Here is a 21,950-nt window from a genome sequence, read left to right as displayed (position 1 = left end):
AATTTAATTTTGATTTTATAATCGATGATACTCCATTCAATATTAATTTAACAATGTATTTAACTAACAATAAAATATTGTTTAAATTTACAATTCAATATAGAGTAGAAAGCTGGAATATACGTACCTAGAGAAAAGATACAATTTAACATTGAATTGTCTAATCTGTAGCTCTTTCTTTGAAACAACCTATCTGTGGGCTACGCTCAAGATATAAAAAAATTACACCCAATCTCCTTAAAAAAAATGGGTTTAATCATCTACACTTGCATAGACCATAATATGGTCTATATAATACTATATATTATTATAGTACAATTAAATCAGTTATGCATGGAACATCATCTACTACTCAGCCGCTCATTCAAACTTGGCCAAAATGATTCTTCATTCTGTACTCTACATTTAAATTAATGTATCTGTAACTATTCTTATATTTTATTTAACTAATAATGTGTAATTTTGATGAACTTTCTTAATGATTTCAATATTTCTTTTAATCTATAATCTATACTTAATAAAGATCCACTCTTTTAAAATTGTTCTCTTTTATATTGGTTACTAGCTTTATTATATAATACATTGTAATTAATTCTCTCTTTTTACATTTTGTAATTGTCAAGCTATGATAGCTCAGCAATCATAGTTTAATACTAATAGCTATAAATAAAAAAAAAAAATAAAAATCGTTGAATTATTAAACCAAATGGAAATTTACCTCCACAACAGTTAAATCGAATAAGAATATTTAAAGGTACGATATAAGGATCAAGATTTATGGAAGAAATAAGTCCGATAAAACTTTAACATAAAAAATTATTTTATTCATAAGACAACCAAATAAATAAGTCGGAAACACTGAAAGTATTTCACAAGTATTATTTCCTGTAAAACGTGTATAAGATAATATTGATGATTCGTGCAACAAATCATGAAGAATACTATTGATAACTTCAAAAACCAACATTGACAATGATCAATCAGGGCGCTCGTTGTTTTATGCGATCATCAGTATTCTTCGTTCTCTATACATCAACAAAAATAACGATCAGCCGGTATGACGGACTACTCCGAATAGTTTATAGCAGTGGCTGGCAACTAATTACTGATTGGATTAGAGCCCGGAAGGTTGAACTAATGAATAAGCGATGTCCAGAGGAAAAAACGTTATTTTTCTTGTTATCAGTACAAAAATAATTTAAAAAATTATAATGAATGGAAGATAAGTTAGTAAACGTACCAGTTGCCGACTGTTGGCTTTAATCACAACGTATCGCGGTTTATATTATATATCGATTATCCAATGAAATATTTTATTATTTATTTAATTTAATTATATTATATTATAATGTATTATAATTTTATTATACTTAATTATTTTCACCGGGTTTCCGGCATGAAGTGCGAAACGGATTCTATTCTGTGCCGTCACCAACATCCGACTCCTCCGCCGCCGTTCTCCCCGACCCGCGTCCGCGTGGTCCATTTCAACCGCCAAAAAACGTCTGTTATTATTGTGTTCGCTGTGCAACCGGCTCGTATTGTGTACCGTCGTCGCTCGTTTCTGACATTGTTCGTCCGTCAGTGTGTGCGCCCTGTCCAACTGTTCGTCGGGAGAATACCGCGTAGCATACGACTTACCTGTACGTAACACGCATGCACACATGCCTTTACAACAATAACACGTACATGTATTAATCTCGATTTTGTTATTGTTGTATTTCTCAAAAAGACCATCTGCTGCTGTTGCTGCCCCGGGTCGTGTTTGTTTTTGTCTCGCGGAGATAGGGGAAAGCCAACCGTAGCAACTGGACGACCGCCGCCGCCATATACCAAGCACGTCTACCGCCTTGCAGCACTCGTCGCGCGCGCGCACCCGTATACGCGTTCAGTCCGCTTCACAATGGCTGACAAACAAATCTACTACTCGGACAAGTACTACGACGATATATACGAGTACAGGTTTGTAACGCATTGGTTTTTACTTTAAGCGGTTCTTCTCGCATAACAATACTGGCGCACCACTTCTTGCTATCACCACCGACCGTTTTAAGTCGTTAAATATGCCTGGTCTGTATGTTATGTCTGTCGTTATTACTTAGCCCAATCCGAGAACGATTTTTCTCGTGTTCATCATGTCCGCGTATAGTTAACTCCTGTAACTTAATTTGTGGTTGTGTGCCGTGGCAACTTGCTTTTCTCGACTGTAGTCATTTATGCTATAAGGGGATGACTGGATGCTTAGCTTCCCTAAATTTCTTGTTGCCTCCTTCAAAAACTAATCATCACACTATAGGTATACTAGTAGATTATACATAATATAATATATTGTGAACAATTTTTCAACATTCCACTTCCTCCAAATAGAACACTATTCGTACCTATGACCATGATCTACCTATTATATCCAATTTGTTTTTGTGCTGCTAATATTCACATGTACAGATGAATGTTCTTTTTTGAGATGCAGTTATTAACTACCTAATGGTCTACTGTTGTTTAGCAGTAATGTATGATGTACCTAAGTACTTGGTCTATCTTTTTTTTCAATTTTCTTTCCAGAGCTTTCTTAATCATTGTGATGGAATTGGTTTTAGCAGTTTATCATCTAGACAAATTTTAAATACACTCAATGCTATTTGTATGAAACCAAATTGATTACTGCCTATTACAAATGTTATTACAAAACAATTATATCTTTTTTAAGCATGAGATTAGAAAATGTACTAGGTGTTATGGTACATGTAGATTTTAAATTTTCAGTTATCGAATATACTTGGGTATTTTTTAATATTTTTTAAATTGTCAAATAGCAACTTATTCCAATGAATTTTATTTAGACATGCTTAAATAAACAATAAATTTATAATTATTAAATTCTTCTTTTCTGTTTAAATGTTTTTCTTGATTGATGTTATTTTTATTGTGGTATTTATTACAGGCATGTGGTTTTACCCAAAGAAATGGCAAAAACTATTCCTAAAACACATCTACTTACAGAAGATGAATGGCGATCTATTGGAGTACAACAGAGTAAAGGCTGGGTACATTATATGATCCATGAACCTGGTGAGTTTAAAATTAAACATTTATTTATGTATTTTGTTGTGCTTTGCATTCATTTTTAACATTCATCTTTAACTTAAACTGTTACTAAAATATTAAATCTTAAACAATTATTTTCATAATCAATTTTTTTGTTATTAGTAATTGTTTTAATTTTGATATTTATAATAAAACTATTAAGTCTCGATAAATATTTAATAAAATAATATGTAACGTGATTGATATTTATTTAATTTAAAAATATGTAATATGTAACATTAATTATATATAAAATAATTACCTTAATTTATGTATGATTAAGAAATAATTTGTTTTATTGTGTAGGTATTAAGTTAAATAACTTTTTGTCTATTAATATATTTTCTTAATAATGAAGAAATAAAATGTTTAGTATTTACAGTAAAATATAAAATAGTTAATATTGTAGAGAAGTCACGCTGATAAATAAAAACTATGATTAATTGAGCCTTTTTAATTAATTAATTTTAATTTAACCTGTGTTATATAAATTCATATTCTCATGTTTTAAAATTATCAAGGCTTGACATTTGAAGTAATAAATCTTAGTTTTTTTTGCGGTTTAAAATGATTTTTCTTACTTCACTTTTAATTTTTCATGATATCATGGAAATTAACATTTTCCTGCTCTGCTCATAAAAGTTCAGGAGAATATCAATACCGAATTTTCTATAAAAAAAATTCCTATTAATCTTATTATTATATAAGTTGCTTTATTTCTTATAACCTAAATACAATTTTTTTTTTTTACAGAGCCTCATATTTTATTGTTCAAGCGACCACGAACCGATTAAAATGACAAGATTCTTATTATTCAATGTCAAGAAGGTTAGGGATGGAAATGTTTGTGTCTTAAGTATTATAATGCTCTGTTGTATATATATTAACTTATGAAATATGTTGAAGTAATTTAGGATAAGCTAAAAATAGTTTCAACGTTTTTTTGAGTAAATATGTAATGTTTATTCATTCTGTTATGTTTCAATCATTTAAATTATTTTTAAAATGTAATCATATTTATTCTATAAGTCTTGATTATTAAATGTCTTTATTATAAAATAAAATGTATTGAAATCAAATACCAAATTTTTGTAGAAAAAAAAACAGGAATTACTGATTTGATTACTTTTATATTGTACACTTATCATTTGTATTATAAGTAACTTTATAAAAACTTAGATTTATCAAATAATGTTTATATTTTAAAAAATAAATCTAAAATTAATTGATTAAAAACGCGTACTTATTTTCTATATTAGATATATAAGGAAGTTTCTACCCTAACTATAACAAAATTAGTACACGTTTGTTAGTTAGAAACCCGTCTTGTATCTAATTGTACTTCTTGTTGCAACTTTGGAGGTAATTCACGATAGATGGTTTCTGGTATATTATCTGAAATCATGAAAAATCAAAGGGCTTAATAAAGCTTGTGATTGTGACGACGGTACACCATAGACATACCATTGCAGCGATAAACCAAATCTGACCATATGATCATTTCCTGGGAGAAACAAAACACTCCTAGTCTACCACCTTTGAACGTGTAATCGAACACGTTCCCCGAATCGGTCACCATATTTTGCCCTTCGAATATTCTTAGCCTGATCAATCCGATCTTGGGACGGTGTAACAGTATCCACCTGTAGGCCGTTTTTCCTTTCCAACCGACGTTACGTGGGTCTTTCCACAACAGTTTCACCTGTTCACGAACACGGTTACGCGTACGGTAAACGACATAGTTATATTTATTGGTAATTGTTATTCTGTAGTGCGTTCACTTGTTTGTCGGTGCTGTCCGTGTTCCACAGAGCGTTCCTTAACATTTGTCCCGGTCCGGTTTCCGAGTGCACGGCCTTGATCTGTATCCCCGGTTCGGCGACCGCTCTGAACGGAGTCGCTTGCCAGTACGTTTGCGTGCCCTTTTTCCACATCACCGTGTAGAACTTGTGATTGTCCTGGTAGCTGAACACAAAGCCCACGTAGTCGTCGTCGATGTCGGTGTCCACGAAGAACGTGCCTTCGAAGTCGACGCCGCCAAACGAATCGTAACCTAAACAACAGCGGAAGACGCGCGCAGTAGTGGCGGTGGTCATCTCTCGGTTTCGTCACCCGTGCCCATCGTCTGACTCCGGCCACGTGTTACCAATACTGGTCCGTTCTCGCGTCCTGCAGTGGTTCGCGGACGGCGGCAAAAAACCGTGTTCGACGTACCGGCTCGCTAACGTTTGTGCCGACCTCGTCGCAAGAGCAGTCATGCGCCGGTCGTCCTCTATCGGGGTCCGAAAAACCTTCACGGCTCGCCGAGGAGTTCCGCGTCGAAATCGATTCTTAATTTTTTTTTGTTCCGGCGGGGACACGATTCGGACGCGTGCGGGACGGGAGCACGTGTTCGCCGGCGGCAACGGTCTGCGCGCGTAATGTACCCTGCTAACTTACCTACGGCCAGGCCGGGATCGCTGTTCATGGTCTGCACGAACTCCGCTCCCTTGTTGTACACCACCCAGTTGGGGTCGATCTGGGAATCGCCTTCCGGGTCGAGCACGACCGTCTGGTACGTCCTGAAGTCCGTGGTGAATATCTTCGAGTTGTTGGGACAGTTGTCCAAGTGGTTGGGCACCTTGTCGTAGTCGTTGTCGTCCTGGCATATGTCCCCGACGCCGTTACCTGTGTGCAAACGGGTGCGCGACGAACGCCGCGGTCATTTGGTTTTGACGACCGCTAGGGGTCCACAGAAACAATCAATGGTTATACCATTTACTGACCGTCGAAATCGGCCTGGTCCGGGTTGAACACCAGCATGCAGTTGTCCTGTACGTTACTGATGCCGTCCCCGTCGATGTCCGGATCGCACTCGTCGCCCTTGCCGTCCCCGTCCGTGTCTAGCTGATTGGAATTGGCTACCTTAGGGCAGTTGTCTACGCTGTCCTGAATACCGTCCCTGCGTCCGGATCAAAACACGTTTCTATAAAACGTCTGGTTCGGTTGCTAACGCAATGTATTAATTATTGTGCACGATCCCGTTTCAAAGTTTATTTTACTCCCCCCCCTCTATATAAACACACACACACGTCCATCAACCGAATGACGGTATCCAAAATTTTACCTATCCCTGTCGATATCGCTGTCGCATGCGTCGCCTATCAGATCTTTGTCCGAATCCGTTTGAGTCGGGTTGTGCATGCTCGGGCAGTTGTCGCAAACGTCGCCGAGCCCATCGCCGTCCGTGTCCCTTTGGTCAGGATTTGCCTTCTTCGGACAATTATCTTCGTGGTTCAGTACGCCTATATGCACCAGGTATATAATAACTAAGTAACACTCGAAACCAATGTTCTATTTACTCAACGGGAGGGGTATTTTTATAACAAAATGTAATGTTTTAATTTCTAAATCCAACTATACTTTAATTTTGTGATTTAAGTTTTAGTATTATCAATTTATAACATTTGCTTGACTTATAACTGTAGTATTGTTAGTTTTCAGTGTTTATAAAACATTTACTTATTAGTTACTCATTAAGTACCAAATTCATCCTGAGTTATAAACAATATGTTAAACACAATTCAGGTTGATGTTAAATTTTCTTTATATGTATTTCTAAAAATTTATATTATTGTACTCGTACTACCATTTAGTGGATATTTCAAGAATTTTGACAAATAAATTTTCTCGTAGTAGATATTACACCGACACGCAAGTGTCCGATTACATCAAGAAAATTTTTAAAAGAAATATTAGTCATTCGACGAAACGAAAGCAGAGTAAAATGCCTAGTTTGAAAAATATAAGCAATGGACGTTATTATTTAACAAAAGAGTCTACTCAGAATTTTTCTTGCCCCTCTTTCACTGAAACGTGGTTCAAAATACCCCATTAGTACTGGTACCGTACGATATATAACAAAATATCTAAGGGGAGGGTACTCATCAGACGGCAGGTGTATACACGCAGGTGAGTCCCCTATCCATCTTGAACATTGAACATATCAAAAACCCTTAGAATAGTTTTTGTTGACGTGCACTGGTGTACATGTTTTGTAAAAATTGTGCACGACTTGAAACTGCGTGTGCACATGGATAGTGTAGGAAACGCATTATGACAGACGAGAGTAAGAACAGTGTCGTTAAATATTTTACTCATGAATAGTGTTTTAAAAAATAATGCTTTCTCTTAAAAACAAAAATCAGTAACACCGGGTTGACACGGGTATGTGTACCGTCATTGTCGATGTCTGAATCGCAAGCGTCTCCTATTCCGTCGTTGTCCGTATCGTGCTGATCCAGATTCGGTATTGTCGGACAGTTGTCACAAGCATCGCCTTTTTTGTCCGCACCGTCTTGGTCAGAATCCAGTTGATCTGGATTGGATACCAATGGGCAGTTGTCCTGCAATGCAAATAGAATAATAAGTTGACTGATATCATTACACGCTTTAACAATAAATCATTACCGTAGGGCGTAGTTTGGAGAGTGGGATATGATCAAAATGTTAGTTTTACCCAAGGAGAATTCAAAGGAGACGAATTAATTATTATAGAGTTTCTCCTATGGGCACCTACCGGTTTTATTTATTTAAAATAATAACCATAATTGTATTGTTTAAAATCTGTCGATTCGAACCTAACCTACAACCTATACAATCGATTTGACGAGGCAGTATCACCCCTTCTCACCGCACGAAATCGAGCTATGAATGGCTTGTGATGGCACATATCTTACCGGTGTGTTCGGCACGCCATCGTTGTCGGCGTCATCGTCACAAACGTCGCCTATACCATCTTGGTCCGCGTCTTCTTGCCCCGAATTGGGAACTCTCATGCAATTGTCCTGTACAGCAAAAATAGGAAAATCGGATGCTTATTATCAAATTCTGAGTAAAGCGAGACATGTATTTTTTTCATTTCCGTAATAATTTTGATGCGCAACGCACTAACCTTTTTACAACGCGTGTCGTTGCACGGAAGATCGATGTCGGGCCATCTGTCCAAATCCAAATCTGGTCCGCATATTTTGCCGTTTCCCGCCCAACCCACAATGCACTAAAACGTAGAATACAATCGAAGATTATTCCATTCCAGCTTAAGTCATGTAAACGATAAGGTATAACAAGTATTAGGTATTAATCGAGTACCCAAATGTATCGTTGAAATTTAGTCGACCAAGGGCATTATATTTTGAAACAGTGGTATTATTTTAAAATAGTGGACTTAATCATGCTTATAAAAATGTAGAGATTTTGAGAACTATAAATTTAAAATGACATATTTCAATTTCATTCCTATGTTATAATCAAATAAAACCAGTTGTTTGGTATGTTTGGTATTTACTAATAGTATAATACCTACATATGTTCTTATATACGTAAATGTATTATACACATTTATATAAAATATCTATAAGACATGTATTTTTTTATAGAGCGGAAATTAAGATTCTCACGATAGTCACGGCAAATTTAACAAAAGACTTCTTTATTAGAAGTTAATAGTGCTCAATTACAAACAAAACGTATTGATCAGACATTTTTGAAAACAATGCTATTTTATAAGTATTTATTTAGAATAAACGCAGTAAGAAATTGTTAATATTAAAACAAACATAATGTACCATAAAGCAGCACTCTATAGTCATTAGCCTGTACAAAATATTTTTATCGAAATTATCTACACGTTAAACAGAAAATCAATTATTTAAGTGTTCTACCTTATGCTATATTAAATATTATGTATGTAGTATACAGGTACATTGACCGTTTACGATTGTAAGATAAAAGAAAGCTGTAATTAAGATTACAATTTAAAGATCTATTTTATTAAGAAATATTTCCTAAAACCATTGATTATATATACTATTTATACATCGTACATATAATTAATGCTACAACACAGTCAAATAAAAAAAATGATAGTGTCACTTATAAAATTTTATCAGAATCTTATTATAATTTACCAATTTTTATTTCATATTCCTTCAACGGTACTAAATTATCTATAAGCTTTTATTCCTATTTAGTGTTAATCCATTATTATTTATGTTATATGTTATTATTGAAACGTTATAATTTATATTTTATTATTAAATAATAACTAATTATTAACTAATAAATTGTACTAGTCATTCCCCTGTACATTTTTTTTATTGCATTGTTAAAATATTGTTATGTTATGTTATATTCTTGTACAAACAATAAATAATTTTGAGTATAATTCTCTAATTATTTACACGACTTTCAATGTCCCGATACAAAATGATAATTATTTCATTTACTTACTTCACAAGAATATTTTCCTGTAGTTGATCTGACACACTCTCCATTCTGATGGCACATCGTACCATCCGGACACATCCACGGTGTTTTCTTTAAATTTTCAACAGAGAGACAGCCCAACGACTGGTTGCCAATAAAGCCTGACCGACAGCCGCCGCAACGGTAAGAACCCTTGGACGAAGTAAGTTCAAAGATTTCGATGGTTAAATTGTTAATTATTGATAATAGATTTTTTTTTAACCATATTGAATATAAAATAACTAAATGTATACGAGTAGAAAAAATAATCTTACTTCGGTATTTATGCACTGGGAGTTTGGAGCACATCCATGGTTTCTGTCGTCAGCGCATTCGTCTATGTCCACGCACCGATGCCGTCCCTCATCAGTTCTCCTCGTACCATCAGCCCCAATACCCTGCGAAGGGCCCACGTTCGTGTAACCGGGTGGACACTGACCGCATTTGTAGCCTGGTCTGAGGTTTGTGCACTGTACCCGAGGATCGCACGGTTCATCCAAATCACACTGAAAACAAAACGATGCATATCCCACTATTGCAAATACCGACTTACGCGAGAAAAAAAAACGATCGTGCTTATAGTCTTATACAGTCGATATCTTACTTCGTCCAAATCCACACAATTCGTCCCGTTGCCGATAAACCCTGTAGGACAACTGCCACACTTGTAGAACGGCGGTTCTTCACATGGTGAACATTGGACGCCTAATTAAAAATAATCCACGTTAGTTGCGGAACTGCATCGCATGTTAATTTATGTATACAAATAGGTTTATTATTTTTAGAAGTATAGTGCGTGGATATACCTGGAGAACAAGGATTCATATCGCATCCACGCGGACGACACCTCTGACCATCACCGACGTAACCTTCCGGACATGGACCGCACCGGAAACCGTCTACCGTGTCTTGACATCTGACGCCTGAAAATGTGCGGTACATCAACGGTTAACACGTGGTAATGTGGTACACGCACGGAAAGCAAAATCCCGGTTTTCATTTGCGATCTTGGGCCGTACGCTGTTCGTACGGACCGCGGGATTTCGGTATTAGTATACGAATGACGAAAAGTAATTCGAACGCCTGGTTATTTATTTATTTATTTATTTTTTTTAATGCTATGATGACGATTGCACGAGCGAAGTAACAGTAAGGATATTCATTTCGTGAAAATCCCCGAGATCAGCGGTGTACCAGTTTACCCGGGATTCCGAGTTTCGAAAAACGATTGGGATCGTACGTGTACGGTGTAGAACGGACGATAAGTACCTGGAGCACACGGTTTCATCGCGCAAGTCCTGCCTGGCTTACACGTCTTCCCATCGCCCACCATCCCTTGAGGACACCGGCCACACCGTGGTCCATCCGGCGTGTCTCGACACTCGGCCCCTGGGTAACACGATGGCGGGCTGCCGTTGCAACTCGGCTTCGGCGGCGGTGGTGGCGGCAGCGTTTGTCTCGTACCACCTGTTCGACCCAATTTCGTTTGAATTTTATTTGACTTGATATCATGTACTCTAGTACACCGAAGCCGATATTAGCGCATGGCGATAAATATTAATTTTGGCGAAACATGTTATAGGTACGTGTTATATCGATAAAACCATATGAAATAACGAACATTTATCTTAAAAATTTAAAAAGGTTAAAAATATTCTAACTGAGGTAACTATAGGGTTTCTATTTTTCGAGTATGTAAGTACAAAATATGACAATGCGTGCGTCGCATGTGTAAAAGTGCAGGTGAATGGTGTTGATATGAATATTTTATGCGTTATACATTTAAGACATAGCAGTATTTGTTTTTGATTATGTGTAACAAAATAACAAAATAAATAAATATTTACATAATTTAATGAAGTTTTACTTTATATGATATGGAAAACTATACAAAAAGTTAAAGGCTGTCCAAGAAGGTAATAATACAAGTAAACCATACATTTCGAATTATTAATTCTGAAAGTTTTTTTAAAATGTGCTTTAAAACCACATTTTATAGTTTTCTAAATATTTTACATTGATTTATTTTCTAATAATATGTTAATGATTTATGCATGTATATAGTGGCTTAAGTTGATGTGTATTATTGTAGACTGTAGTGCACCGTTAAAATATTTGTAAAGCAGTCTTATTTCAATGTTTTCCAATTCAAGATTAAATAATAGATTAAAACATTTAATAGATTTTAAACAGTAAATTCACGATTTCGTTCCGCTTATACTTTTATATTAAGATAATTAATACATTTCCATGCGCATAAGCTGTACCATACTTGATATTGTCTCGAGTAACACCAACATTTGTCTTGTTAATTTCCTTATAAAACATGGTATCCATTTTTCAACAATGTTATAGTTGTACAAATGAAAGGCAAAACTATATATTTTGAAATTTTATCTGATCAGTTCCAAATTTTTCAATTATATCACTGCATTGAATCATATATTTTCCAAGTCACAGAAGTATATTAAATTAATTTATTTTCCTAATTAAATTAATGATTTAAACATTTTGTAAGATTATTTATAATTATTTTTCAAATCTTTAAATTTTTTATTAAATACAAAAAAGTTTTATGAGAATAAATTTAAAATTAACATATTGTTTTTACCAATTGTATAGACTAGATTAGTTATATATTTGTAAGTTATTTTTTTCTGATAGAAAAATTGCTCTAAAACTTTTATATAATCCTATCATTTGATAAAATATAAAAATATAAAATTATTAAAATAAAGAATTGAGTTTTGAAGTTATCTTCTGAAAAATTTAACACTTTTCAAAGCAAAATTATTATCGATAATAACATTTATCATCTATGTACGCGTGAGTAGGTATTAAAGGTATTCCCAAAGACCAGCCTTGGACGAAAATATTACAAATTATAAATAATACATACTACTCCACAATTGTATATACATTGATACGCTGACCAAGGCTGGACTTGGGTGATAAATTTGAAAAAATAATACTTTGTAAAAAAATAAAATAAAAAAAATTTATTTGGGTAAAAAAACACAACGGTGCAATTGGTTACAAACGATTAATTCACTGGATATGACTTTGATGTATATTAATGAGAAGTTAGTAATATAAAAAATAATGGTCACTTTTCAGGTAAGCTACTAATTATTAAATTATATAAATTAAATAACTAGAATCGAAGTCCAGCCCTGGATCACCGTGAGCCTACGTTTTCCTCATACCTGGCCTGCAGAAATCGTCACACTGCTCTAATAATTGGCGGAGCTTATAAATCTCGAGTCGCTGTATAAAACATTAACTGAATTAATAACAGTAGGTAAATATTATTTCAGTTTTTCTTGTTTCATTCTACTTACTTGAGCTTCGACTTCTTCTTTGAGTCGTTTTACCATTTGCATCAGCTCTTGTATGGTTTTTACGAAAAACAAGTCTAAAAATATAAAATATAAAATATTGTATTTATATTCGCATGGTACTGTTGGGAAATAGTTTTCGGGTTACTTACCGTCACAGTCATGATTTATCGGAATATCACCTATGAATTATAAAATGTGATTTAATTTATTAACAGTTTTTTTTATACATTTTTGTGCTTTAGAACATTTACCCCTTCCGATACTCGGCATTTTAATTCCGATTTCGGTGACTGGTAGTGGTTGCATCGCAGGCATCTGTTCCACGTCTGAGCTATCATCATTAGTAGGACACTTGTTAGCCGACAAAGTAGTCTTCCAATCTGTGTCGGGGAACACTTGAATTTCAAATCTTTTTTCGTGCGTCTATAAATAAAATGTAATATAGATTAAATTATTTAAAATATTGGTCATGATATAACTGGTGCGATTTGTATTGTAAAAGGTAATGGAAGAAAACGTTGAAAACGACTTCCCTGACTAAATTCAGACAACTTTTAAAATTTATATGCCATTTAAAATCGTGTGATCAAATAAAATCGTTTACAAAAAAATGTTTTATTACAAACAAAAAGACACGTGGTTCAGTTATGTTTTACTAAAAAAATGTGTTGTGTATAGACGAACGTATGTGTTTATATTTATCTGTTTGGTATACGAGTACTAAGAAATAAAACTGTAAGTGTAGACGGACAACTGGCTGTAGTCGACAAAAGTTACAACAAGGGTATACAAACAATATTTTTGTAAGCCTCTATAAAATTAAGTTTTGTTTTTGTTGCTTATTTTTTGAAGTAGAAATTTAAAAAAACTGATTTCTGTTTACTTCAGCGGAAGGCAGTCAGAGCTCGTTCGTACACTAAATAGTAATACACAGTTTACTGCTTATACTTTACTCCTTAACACGTGTTCTAATGTTTACAATATATTTTCTATATGGATATGTAAGATCGTACATATCGTAAGTATTAGTATGCGTATGTGGTGTTTGTTTTCATATATGTTTCACGATGATTTAAAGGATATAAATTATAATTGCATAAGGAAATAATGTAATTGCTAGCTACTTCAGAAAAGTAATTACAAAATACGAACATCATACATTACCATATGTTTGTTTAATCTATTTATGGTTATGTCTGGTAAAAATCTGTGTAGTGTCTAATGTGAATAATGCATGTTAGTACTTATTTTTAAATTAAATTGGTATCCCATAATTAAAATCTATATTATTTATAATGTAACTAAAATTATAGTTACATTATAAATAATATTAACATTAGAATGTTATATTCGTCGCATTAACCTTATACATTTTAAATATGAATGAATAATAAGTTTATTCATGTGGTTTGTTATAGAAATAATGATAATGAGTTTTAAGATTATTTACGAAAATTAAAAACGCATTTATGCGTTAAGAATTAAAATATATCTATAGGTATTTAACATTTATTTATTTAATAAGCAAAATCTAGTGCTTTTAAATTAATTATGTATACACATTGTTAAACAACAAATCTCTTTTTTTATTGGAGTTTTTATTGAAAATTATTTAGCACTACAATTACAAATGCTGATTCCAATTTCTTATACACGAGTATAATAAATAAAAGTATAATGCTAAAAAAGTATACGAGTATAATAACTTGTTTAATGTTAATACATTTTATTAAAAAGGTTTTTTTAAATTTTTATTTTATTAACAGCATAAACCAACTTACCATTTGTAAATGAGGATCTTTCATGTCAAAATACACTTCTCGAAGGGTTTTGATCGTGTGCAAGGTACCAAAGTGCTCGCAGTTAACGTACAACGTCATTGTAGCACCTGGTTTTCTTTGGTCTACAGCCAACACAAGAGTCTTTGACGATGACATATTACCCAACGATTTCACATTATAATACTCAGTGTCTATGTCACCATCGAACTTAGTTGATACGATTACTGAAAAATGTTGAATTATGAATTAAATATAATTTTATTGAATACGTAATAAGACACACCCAAATATTTATAAAAAGTCATAATGTGAATTCTAAATTAAAAAATAACATTTGATTTTTAAGTATTATATATAATTCCTGAATTATTATTAATGCATATATGCAATAATAGTTAACTCAAAATAGAACGATTCTTCCCACTGTTATTTTTGAATACATTAAGTATTGAAATAACATGCAAGTTTTATGTATTTTATATGCTGTCAGTTCAGTGTGATACTTTATATGTTATTCAAATTACACTATAATCCGAGGTTATTTACGGTCTAGACAATAGACTTCTCCGGAAACTATTTATTTGTATTTTTCCTCACCACACTCACGTAGTGAATTTTTTCTGTCTGTCGATCGTCAAGAACTTTAATAGGCTAGTATAATGCACGAGATGTCGTGGGATTGTCCGGTGGTTTATCCTTTTAAGGTCGTATGCCTAACTGGATCTTTGAAGGAATTTACCGATCACTATTTTTTTTATCCTTTTCCTTAGTTGGTTACTCAATTTTTTTTTTTTTTTTGATATTGATAGATTCTATCAAAAGATTGAAAGATGCTTAGATGATGCGTCATTCGTATATATCAATAAATACATAGTATTAGATATTTACTCATAATGAAAATGCATATATATATGAACAAAATTCAGCCATTTATGTAAAATATAATTCAATTGTACTCGTCGATGTATCCATGTAACTAAATATTTTTGAAAATGTGTTTCCGCTCAACACACGTACCACATAGTAAATTTGAGTTCAGTAGTTCAAATTTAATAATATAAACTTTAATATTGGAGTAAACTTACCTAAATCAAACTTTAAGGGAAAAACATAAACTGTATTTTGTTGGTTAGTTTTTCCAATATTTTAATTTTTATAGGGAATTATAAGTTCTTTTTTTACTGTAATATTTTACATACTCTTAACTTGTTTAAAAATTAAAGTATCAGAAAAAAATCGACGTTGTACGTTTGTTGGGCATAAACAACACATGTGGTTGTGACGTCCTCTTAATTGTTGAAAATAATTTTAAGATTAAATATTAATATTATAAATGTATGTTAACAGTTTCAAGTCTCAATCTACATAGGTTTTCACTTACATTGATTAAAAAATGTTCGATTTTTAATAATCAACTTAAATGTTTAAAAACGTGTACACTTTAATACAATTTTATGAAGTATTTGGTAATAATCAGTACTCTTCAATAATTATGAATAAAAAGTTTATTTTTTATTTTACTAAAGAATATTTGAACTGAAATATATAACGTTGAAAATATGATCATTTGTGGAATAAATATGTTTTAGTTTGCATAATACAGCTATTGTTGTATCTAATTTTTACTTATTACTTTAATATTTCTGAGATATACTATGATATTGGTGTACGAAAAAAAAAATCAATTCCTGTTATGGTATTAAAATCGTCTACTACCCGGTGACTCATTTAAATAATGTGGTCAACTGGTCTAAAATATATAAATAAGCCATAAGCCATTTTTGGAACTAACGGTTTTGGATCCATAAAATAATATTGGATTAATATCTAGTTAAAGAATATTAAAACTCGTTAAATATTTCTTTTTTATCATATTTTTATATTATATTTTGTAATATTTAAAATTATATTTTTCTAATAAATAATCAAACTGAAAAATCATTGAATGTTGATTTAAATTTATCGAAAACTATAGAACAAAGATTTTATATGAAATTGATACATTTTATTAAATGAATATTAATATTAAAATATGCTTATTTATGGTTAAATTAAGTTATTCATCTATATAAAATATAATACGCCTACAAAACACGAGTAACTCAATACAAGTGTACGTGACCTATGTCTGCATAATACATGCAGATATCGTTTCTATAAAAATCAATGCAGTCCATGTAGTTAGTAATTTAAAAATGTTTAAAAAAAAAAATGCGGTAAGTTTGTATGTACGCAAATACGATGCTATTGATTTCCATATGCGATAATATATGAAAAATTTTTAGATCATCGAACATCGGAATATCGGATTAAATACGACAAGCCTACACGCGGTTTATGGTATACCTACGCACCTAGTACGATCAACGGCGACAGTGGTTTTAGGGTAAAGATTTATTACGTCCGTTATTATTACTATTATTGTAACTATTTTTTTTATTTATTATTTTTTTTTTGTTACCGTTACGAGTTCTGCATAATAACAGTATCAAATATCAAGGAATATGAATAATGTAATATACCTTGTCCTTCGGTCCTGTCGATTTTCAACGCAAACTGATAGTAACCGGGAAACTCGATGGTGGCTACGGTTTCGGGTTTGCGACGCTTCCGTCCGTTGGGCGGCCCTTCGTCGTGGATCACTATTGTGAACTTGTCGCTAGTAACTGCTTCCTCCACAGCTTTCGTGGCCCCTGTGAACACATAATACTGCAATGAAATCTTGTTCCGATCGTATAGTGATTTGTACGACTAGAAATCTTTTAACTCGATTTCAATGATACGTCGAGGTCGGCGCACGTATGATTTAACCATTGGGCAAAATCCAATGGTTACGCACACCGATGTCACCAAAGAACGAAACAGTTAATCGCATTGTAAACGTTTGCTCATTAAAAAAAACAGCGAAATCAACTGTAGTACGTTCACTGATTCGTATTGTCCCACACGCCCATGTATACGCGTCGTACGGCACACGCATACTCGCGTTAAACGGACCGTCATACGCGCCAATGATTTATATTTTATACGACACAATCGGCCATCTACAATCATCTATGGGTGATTATTGTACACGTAAAGTATTTGCTCGGTTTATTCCAAATTAAAGGCCCACACGTTCACTATTATTCCATATTACACAATGTAGGCTACACTAGTATTCCAGTCGAGTGTGCTAAAAGTAAACGATGTATTCTTGGTACACGGTACAACCGTCAACCCATGGGACCCACGTACGGTTTTACTCTGTTTACAATTTTATAATTAAACGATTAAATTTAAATATCTTTTAAAAGTGAAAGTATCATGGATAGAGCTTGACCAGGGATTTTTATTTTTTTCTCAACACCACCCTACATTACATACAGCTCTTGAGAAAAATTGTTATAATTTTTTGTATGTTTAAAGCATGTGAATTGCTTATTACTACGATGTAACCATACAAATGATTGTTTTACATTATTTTTTCTGGTATTTTGAATATGGAAGTAATTTAAATGTTTTTGGTATGTACAATGTGATTAATAATCATGTTTTAATAAATTACGTTTAAAATTTTTTATAAAATATTTGTTTCATCACAATATAGATGTTAAAAGTAAATATCATCGAGAATTATTTGGCCCAAGCTATTACATTTTATAATCGTTTAGATAATATAATACGTAAGCTACACTGTGATTTACTATTTTGTCAATATAATAACTCAACTAAGTTTCGTAATAAAGTAATGGTTTAATATGTTTTAGAGTTCGGATCGAAGTCAACCAAAAACTAGTTTCTTCACTTTTATTTCCATTGAAAATTGAACTAAGATTATTCTTACATATTATTATTTTAACAGTTTTATTATCTTCCATATTAAGTAATGCATGAAAAGACTACATTCGAAATCCAACACTACAGGTACAGGTAATAAATTATATTCTATACAAACAAGATATTTCATAATTAATTTGTTTTTTATAAAAGATTTGATTTTTTTAATATTCCTTTAATATGTATGTATATATTTATATATAATATTTTACTTAAAAGTTTTAAACAAGTTGTTCTAAATTTTTCTTTCGAAATTTCATTATTTCTTGATAAAAAAATGACTGTTTTTAATTGTCCATATAATATAGGTAGGTACTGAATAAGGTTTATATACATGTACGATTTTATAAAAAAAAAATAAATATAAATTATAATTATATAATTTTTTATTTAGAAAACATAATAATTTATTTGAGTAATGAAAATGACGGTTGTTTAATTAATATTTATATAATATTAATAAATAACACTATTTTTATATAGGTTTTTATTGATATTAATGTTAAAAAAAAAAAAAGAAGTTTTTGAAAAAATAAAGTTTCTCAGATTTTTAGTTAGTTAGTTGTTACAACATATTTTATATTTTCAATCTATAGCAGCCAACAAATAAATATTTTAAATTTTTTAGATTTAGTTTTTATGGTTAAAGAAGTTCCTATAGAATAGAATATGTACTATTATATTCTAGGTACTTGTACTTTTTTTTATATATTTTACAAACTTTATATTTTAAATGATAAATATAAAATACATAATATATTTAAATTACATATTAATATTTTATTCGTAATATTCGAAAAGTAGTGTTTTATTGCCTGTAAGTTATTTGTACAAGTACAATGAATAAAATTATAAATTATGTATACCTATAATTAAAAGTTGAGATCTGCACGTCATGCTTGTCATATTAATTATATTCTACTTCGGGATATGTTTTGATAATAAATATTAATATATTTTACTGCATATCATAGTTAGTATTAGATACATACAAGCCAATCGAAAATAAATGTATAAAGGAACTTGCAATAGGTTAAATTAATGAACGATGTAATGTTACGTGATACAGCTAAAAGATTGCAGGATACTAAAGTCAAACCATAGATAAATTATGTATATTTTAAGTACCTATTGCTGATTCGATAGACAATGTGTAATACTATATTGTGTACAGGTACTAAGTATTAGTCTTATTGTTCCCAATGCAAACCAACCATGCTTATTTGGTGTGTGTGTTACATCTCACTATAGCTAATAAGTTATTAGTAAAAACCAATGGGTATAAATTTGTCGTGAATCATATGATTCATGATACAAGTATTTTATTTACTAAAACGGGCAAATTGTAATAAATATTAATAGTTATCGAACGATAAAAATCGGTGATTTGCATAGAACGTGTTATTAAATTCCTATGAAATTGTTTTGGTTAAACTCCTAAATGTATTTCAGAAGACGAAACGGAGAAACGTTTTTGGTAACTGTACAAGTTCAAAATATGATGGTAAAATGTATTAGATTTTACGTTTCCTTTTACGGACGGTCACGATCATTTATGAACGTGGAGTTATATGAGTACGTGAATATCGAAACAATAGAGTTTAACCTATTAATTAATTTCAGAAGATCTTTACATCACTCATGCGAAACCACGACGTATGTTATGTAGTGGATTCAAAACAACCTACAAGCATATGCATATATGCATAATGCACGTAAGTAGTGGTGAATTGTGTTGCAGTACATTAGTAGTAATGAATGCGTTGGACCATAAATTATATGCAACTCGATAAATCGTCAGGTCAATCACGTGGATATGATGTATACGTCGATGCTAGGGAATATAAAAACCATTGCAAGGTTACACAGGGCCGTCCCGAAGGGAGTGTTGGGGGGTGTCTCATCCCCCAACAAAAACGCCAGTCGGCAGTCGGACTTGTTTCATTATAACCTAGAAGGACCTAATTTTACTTTCGAAAAACGAATATTACATATTTCGTAATACAGCGTATGCACGAATAAAATTTTTATAACTACTTGTTATACAATATAAAATATTATTATACACATAAATCGTCAATTTTAAGAACGTGCGACACTGACACACGTTAAAAAGTAAAAACACGACTACATATATACTACGTACATTGAGTAAAAAAAAAATGTGGTCAGCATTTTTACAGCGTACCTCCGGTCGAGTAAATGATCATCTAGACGGATTATTTTTTTTTAATATTTTTTCGTAATTCGTGTCACGCACCTACACCGCGACGTACGGTATTCGGATCGGGCGACAACGGTTCGTGGGTAAAAACCGCGGTAACTCAGCGATTCAGGTGCGAAGGGAAAACAAGGGCGACGACAGATCTTTACCGGACGCGCAACACCGGAACAATCGGTTTCCGGTCGGATTATTGTTAAATCGCAATGTGTACGTACCGTGGTCAACGGATGCAGCGTGGACGCGGACGCCGATCACCAGCACGGCGCCGGCAAGAGCGGCGAGAATAGCCGTTGCCCTCATTTCGCTGCGGGTCGGGTGTCTTCGCGCTGGAGCCAAATGGGTGCTGGTCGTCCGCGGTCTCGTTGTCGCCTCGACGGCCGCCGGTGTACAGACGCGCGTGTGAAACCGCGACGAGCTGTTCGCTCGCGACCGCTTCCTCCTCCCCGCAAACCGGTCGGCGGCAGCGGCACGCACACGTACGTTCAAAATACGTGCATCGGTGTGCGCGTGTACGCCGCGCGTTTTGTACACCCGTACACGTTTTATTTATGTTTTATGCGCGCGGTGAATGCGATTACGTGGACGAGGCGCCCACGCGGGTACGCGCAGATGGTCGCCCGCGCGTTATCATTACGATTTCGGACGTCGTGGTCGCTTTTTTCCATTTTCGTGTCCGTTTCTCGCGCGCGCTTAACGGACGGGTGGTGCGTTCAGTCGTTCGACGACGGGTCTTGCCGTTCGGCAAATTTCTCCCTATCCCTGGGCGAGAACGGCTCCTCCGGCCGACGCGTCGTCCGAGCGCACGCTCGAATCTCGTAGAACACACCTCGTCGCCGGGTACGATATCGTTTTTGGCAACCGGTTATACCGATTTTTAAATCGTTTTCAAATCGCAGCCGCACCGTGAGTTATGGGACACTGAACGGACGAAAATAAAAATAACATAAAAAAACAGGACCGATCACGAACATGTACATTCGGCGGGTTCAACACGCTCGTTGATGTCAAAAACAATGATAAAACTACAGAGCTCGGTTATGAAGGTTAAAACGAGAATAATTGCAGTTATTTGCGAAAATATTGTTTAACGACGAATTCAACGGAATCGATCGGATTGCGTGCGAATAATATATAAATCTGTATTGTTCCATGTCGTGGTCGGGTGTCATCTTTTATTATTCCAGTCGACTTACGATTAAATACTAAACGGATGATAAAATATCGTAGTGCCATTACGTCTTACCTTACCCTTCGTCATCGCTTTCGAATTACATTTTCTACCCGTGACACGCGATAAAAATAACGTCTCGGCGATTTATCATTTTGTGGTACGGTGACTGCAACGTGCGCGTATACTTATATTACCATCGCCACTCTGTAATGGTAATATTAATTTCACATTTTAACCTACGGTGA

At 33.4% G+C, this 21,950-nt stretch overlaps 3 protein-coding genes across 3 annotated transcripts; 1 reads left to right on the top strand and 2 right to left on the bottom strand.

Moving 5' to 3' along the window:
* Window positions 1–802: 802 nt before the first annotated feature.
* Window positions 803–1,736, bottom strand: LOC112693010. The gene is made up of 2 exons (XM_025567873.1): window positions 1,371–1,736; window positions 803–1,025 (listed from the first exon to the last, which is right to left on the bottom strand). The coding sequence occupies exons 1-2, from the start codon at window positions 1,664–1,666 to the stop codon at window positions 998–1,000; spliced, it is 324 nt and encodes a 107-aa protein (XP_025423658.1). The 5' UTR covers window positions 1,667–1,736; the 3' UTR covers window positions 803–997.
* Window positions 1,737–1,879: 143 nt separating this feature from the next.
* On the top strand, window positions 1,880–4,069 carry LOC112693011 (cyclin-dependent kinases regulatory subunit). The gene is made up of 3 exons (XM_025567874.1): window positions 1,880–1,962; window positions 2,942–3,069; window positions 3,838–4,069. The coding sequence occupies exons 1-3, from the start codon at window positions 1,904–1,906 to the stop codon at window positions 3,876–3,878; spliced, it is 228 nt and encodes a 75-aa protein (XP_025423659.1). The 5' UTR covers window positions 1,880–1,903; the 3' UTR covers window positions 3,879–4,069.
* Window positions 4,070–4,296: 227 nt separating this feature from the next.
* Window positions 4,297–20,834, bottom strand: LOC112693009 (cartilage oligomeric matrix protein). Its single transcript, XM_025567872.1, has 21 exons — window positions 20,750–20,834; window positions 17,014–17,184; window positions 14,492–14,715; window positions 12,962–13,133; window positions 12,860–12,889; window positions 12,711–12,784; window positions 12,576–12,636; window positions 10,639–10,836; window positions 10,176–10,292; window positions 9,974–10,074; window positions 9,645–9,875; window positions 9,355–9,522; window positions 8,018–8,122; window positions 7,803–7,910; window positions 7,301–7,469; window positions 6,191–6,368; window positions 5,850–6,025; window positions 5,524–5,751; window positions 4,866–5,137; window positions 4,549–4,786; window positions 4,297–4,479 (listed from the first exon to the last, which is right to left on the bottom strand). Exons 1-21 carry the CDS (start codon window positions 20,832–20,834, stop codon window positions 4,394–4,396), a joined length of 3,192 nt encoding a protein of 1,063 aa, XP_025423657.1. The 3' UTR covers window positions 4,297–4,393.
* Window positions 20,835–21,950: the final 1,116 nt, after the last annotated feature.

Source organism: Sipha flava, unplaced genomic scaffold (assembly GCF_003268045.1).
Source record: "Sipha flava isolate LNK unplaced genomic scaffold, YSA_version1 80_pilon_pilon, whole genome shotgun sequence".
Lineage (NCBI taxonomy): Eukaryota > Metazoa > Arthropoda > Insecta > Hemiptera > Aphididae > Sipha > Sipha flava.
Note: the sequence above shows the minus strand (reverse complement) of the source record. Positions and strands in the feature narration are given on the sequence as shown.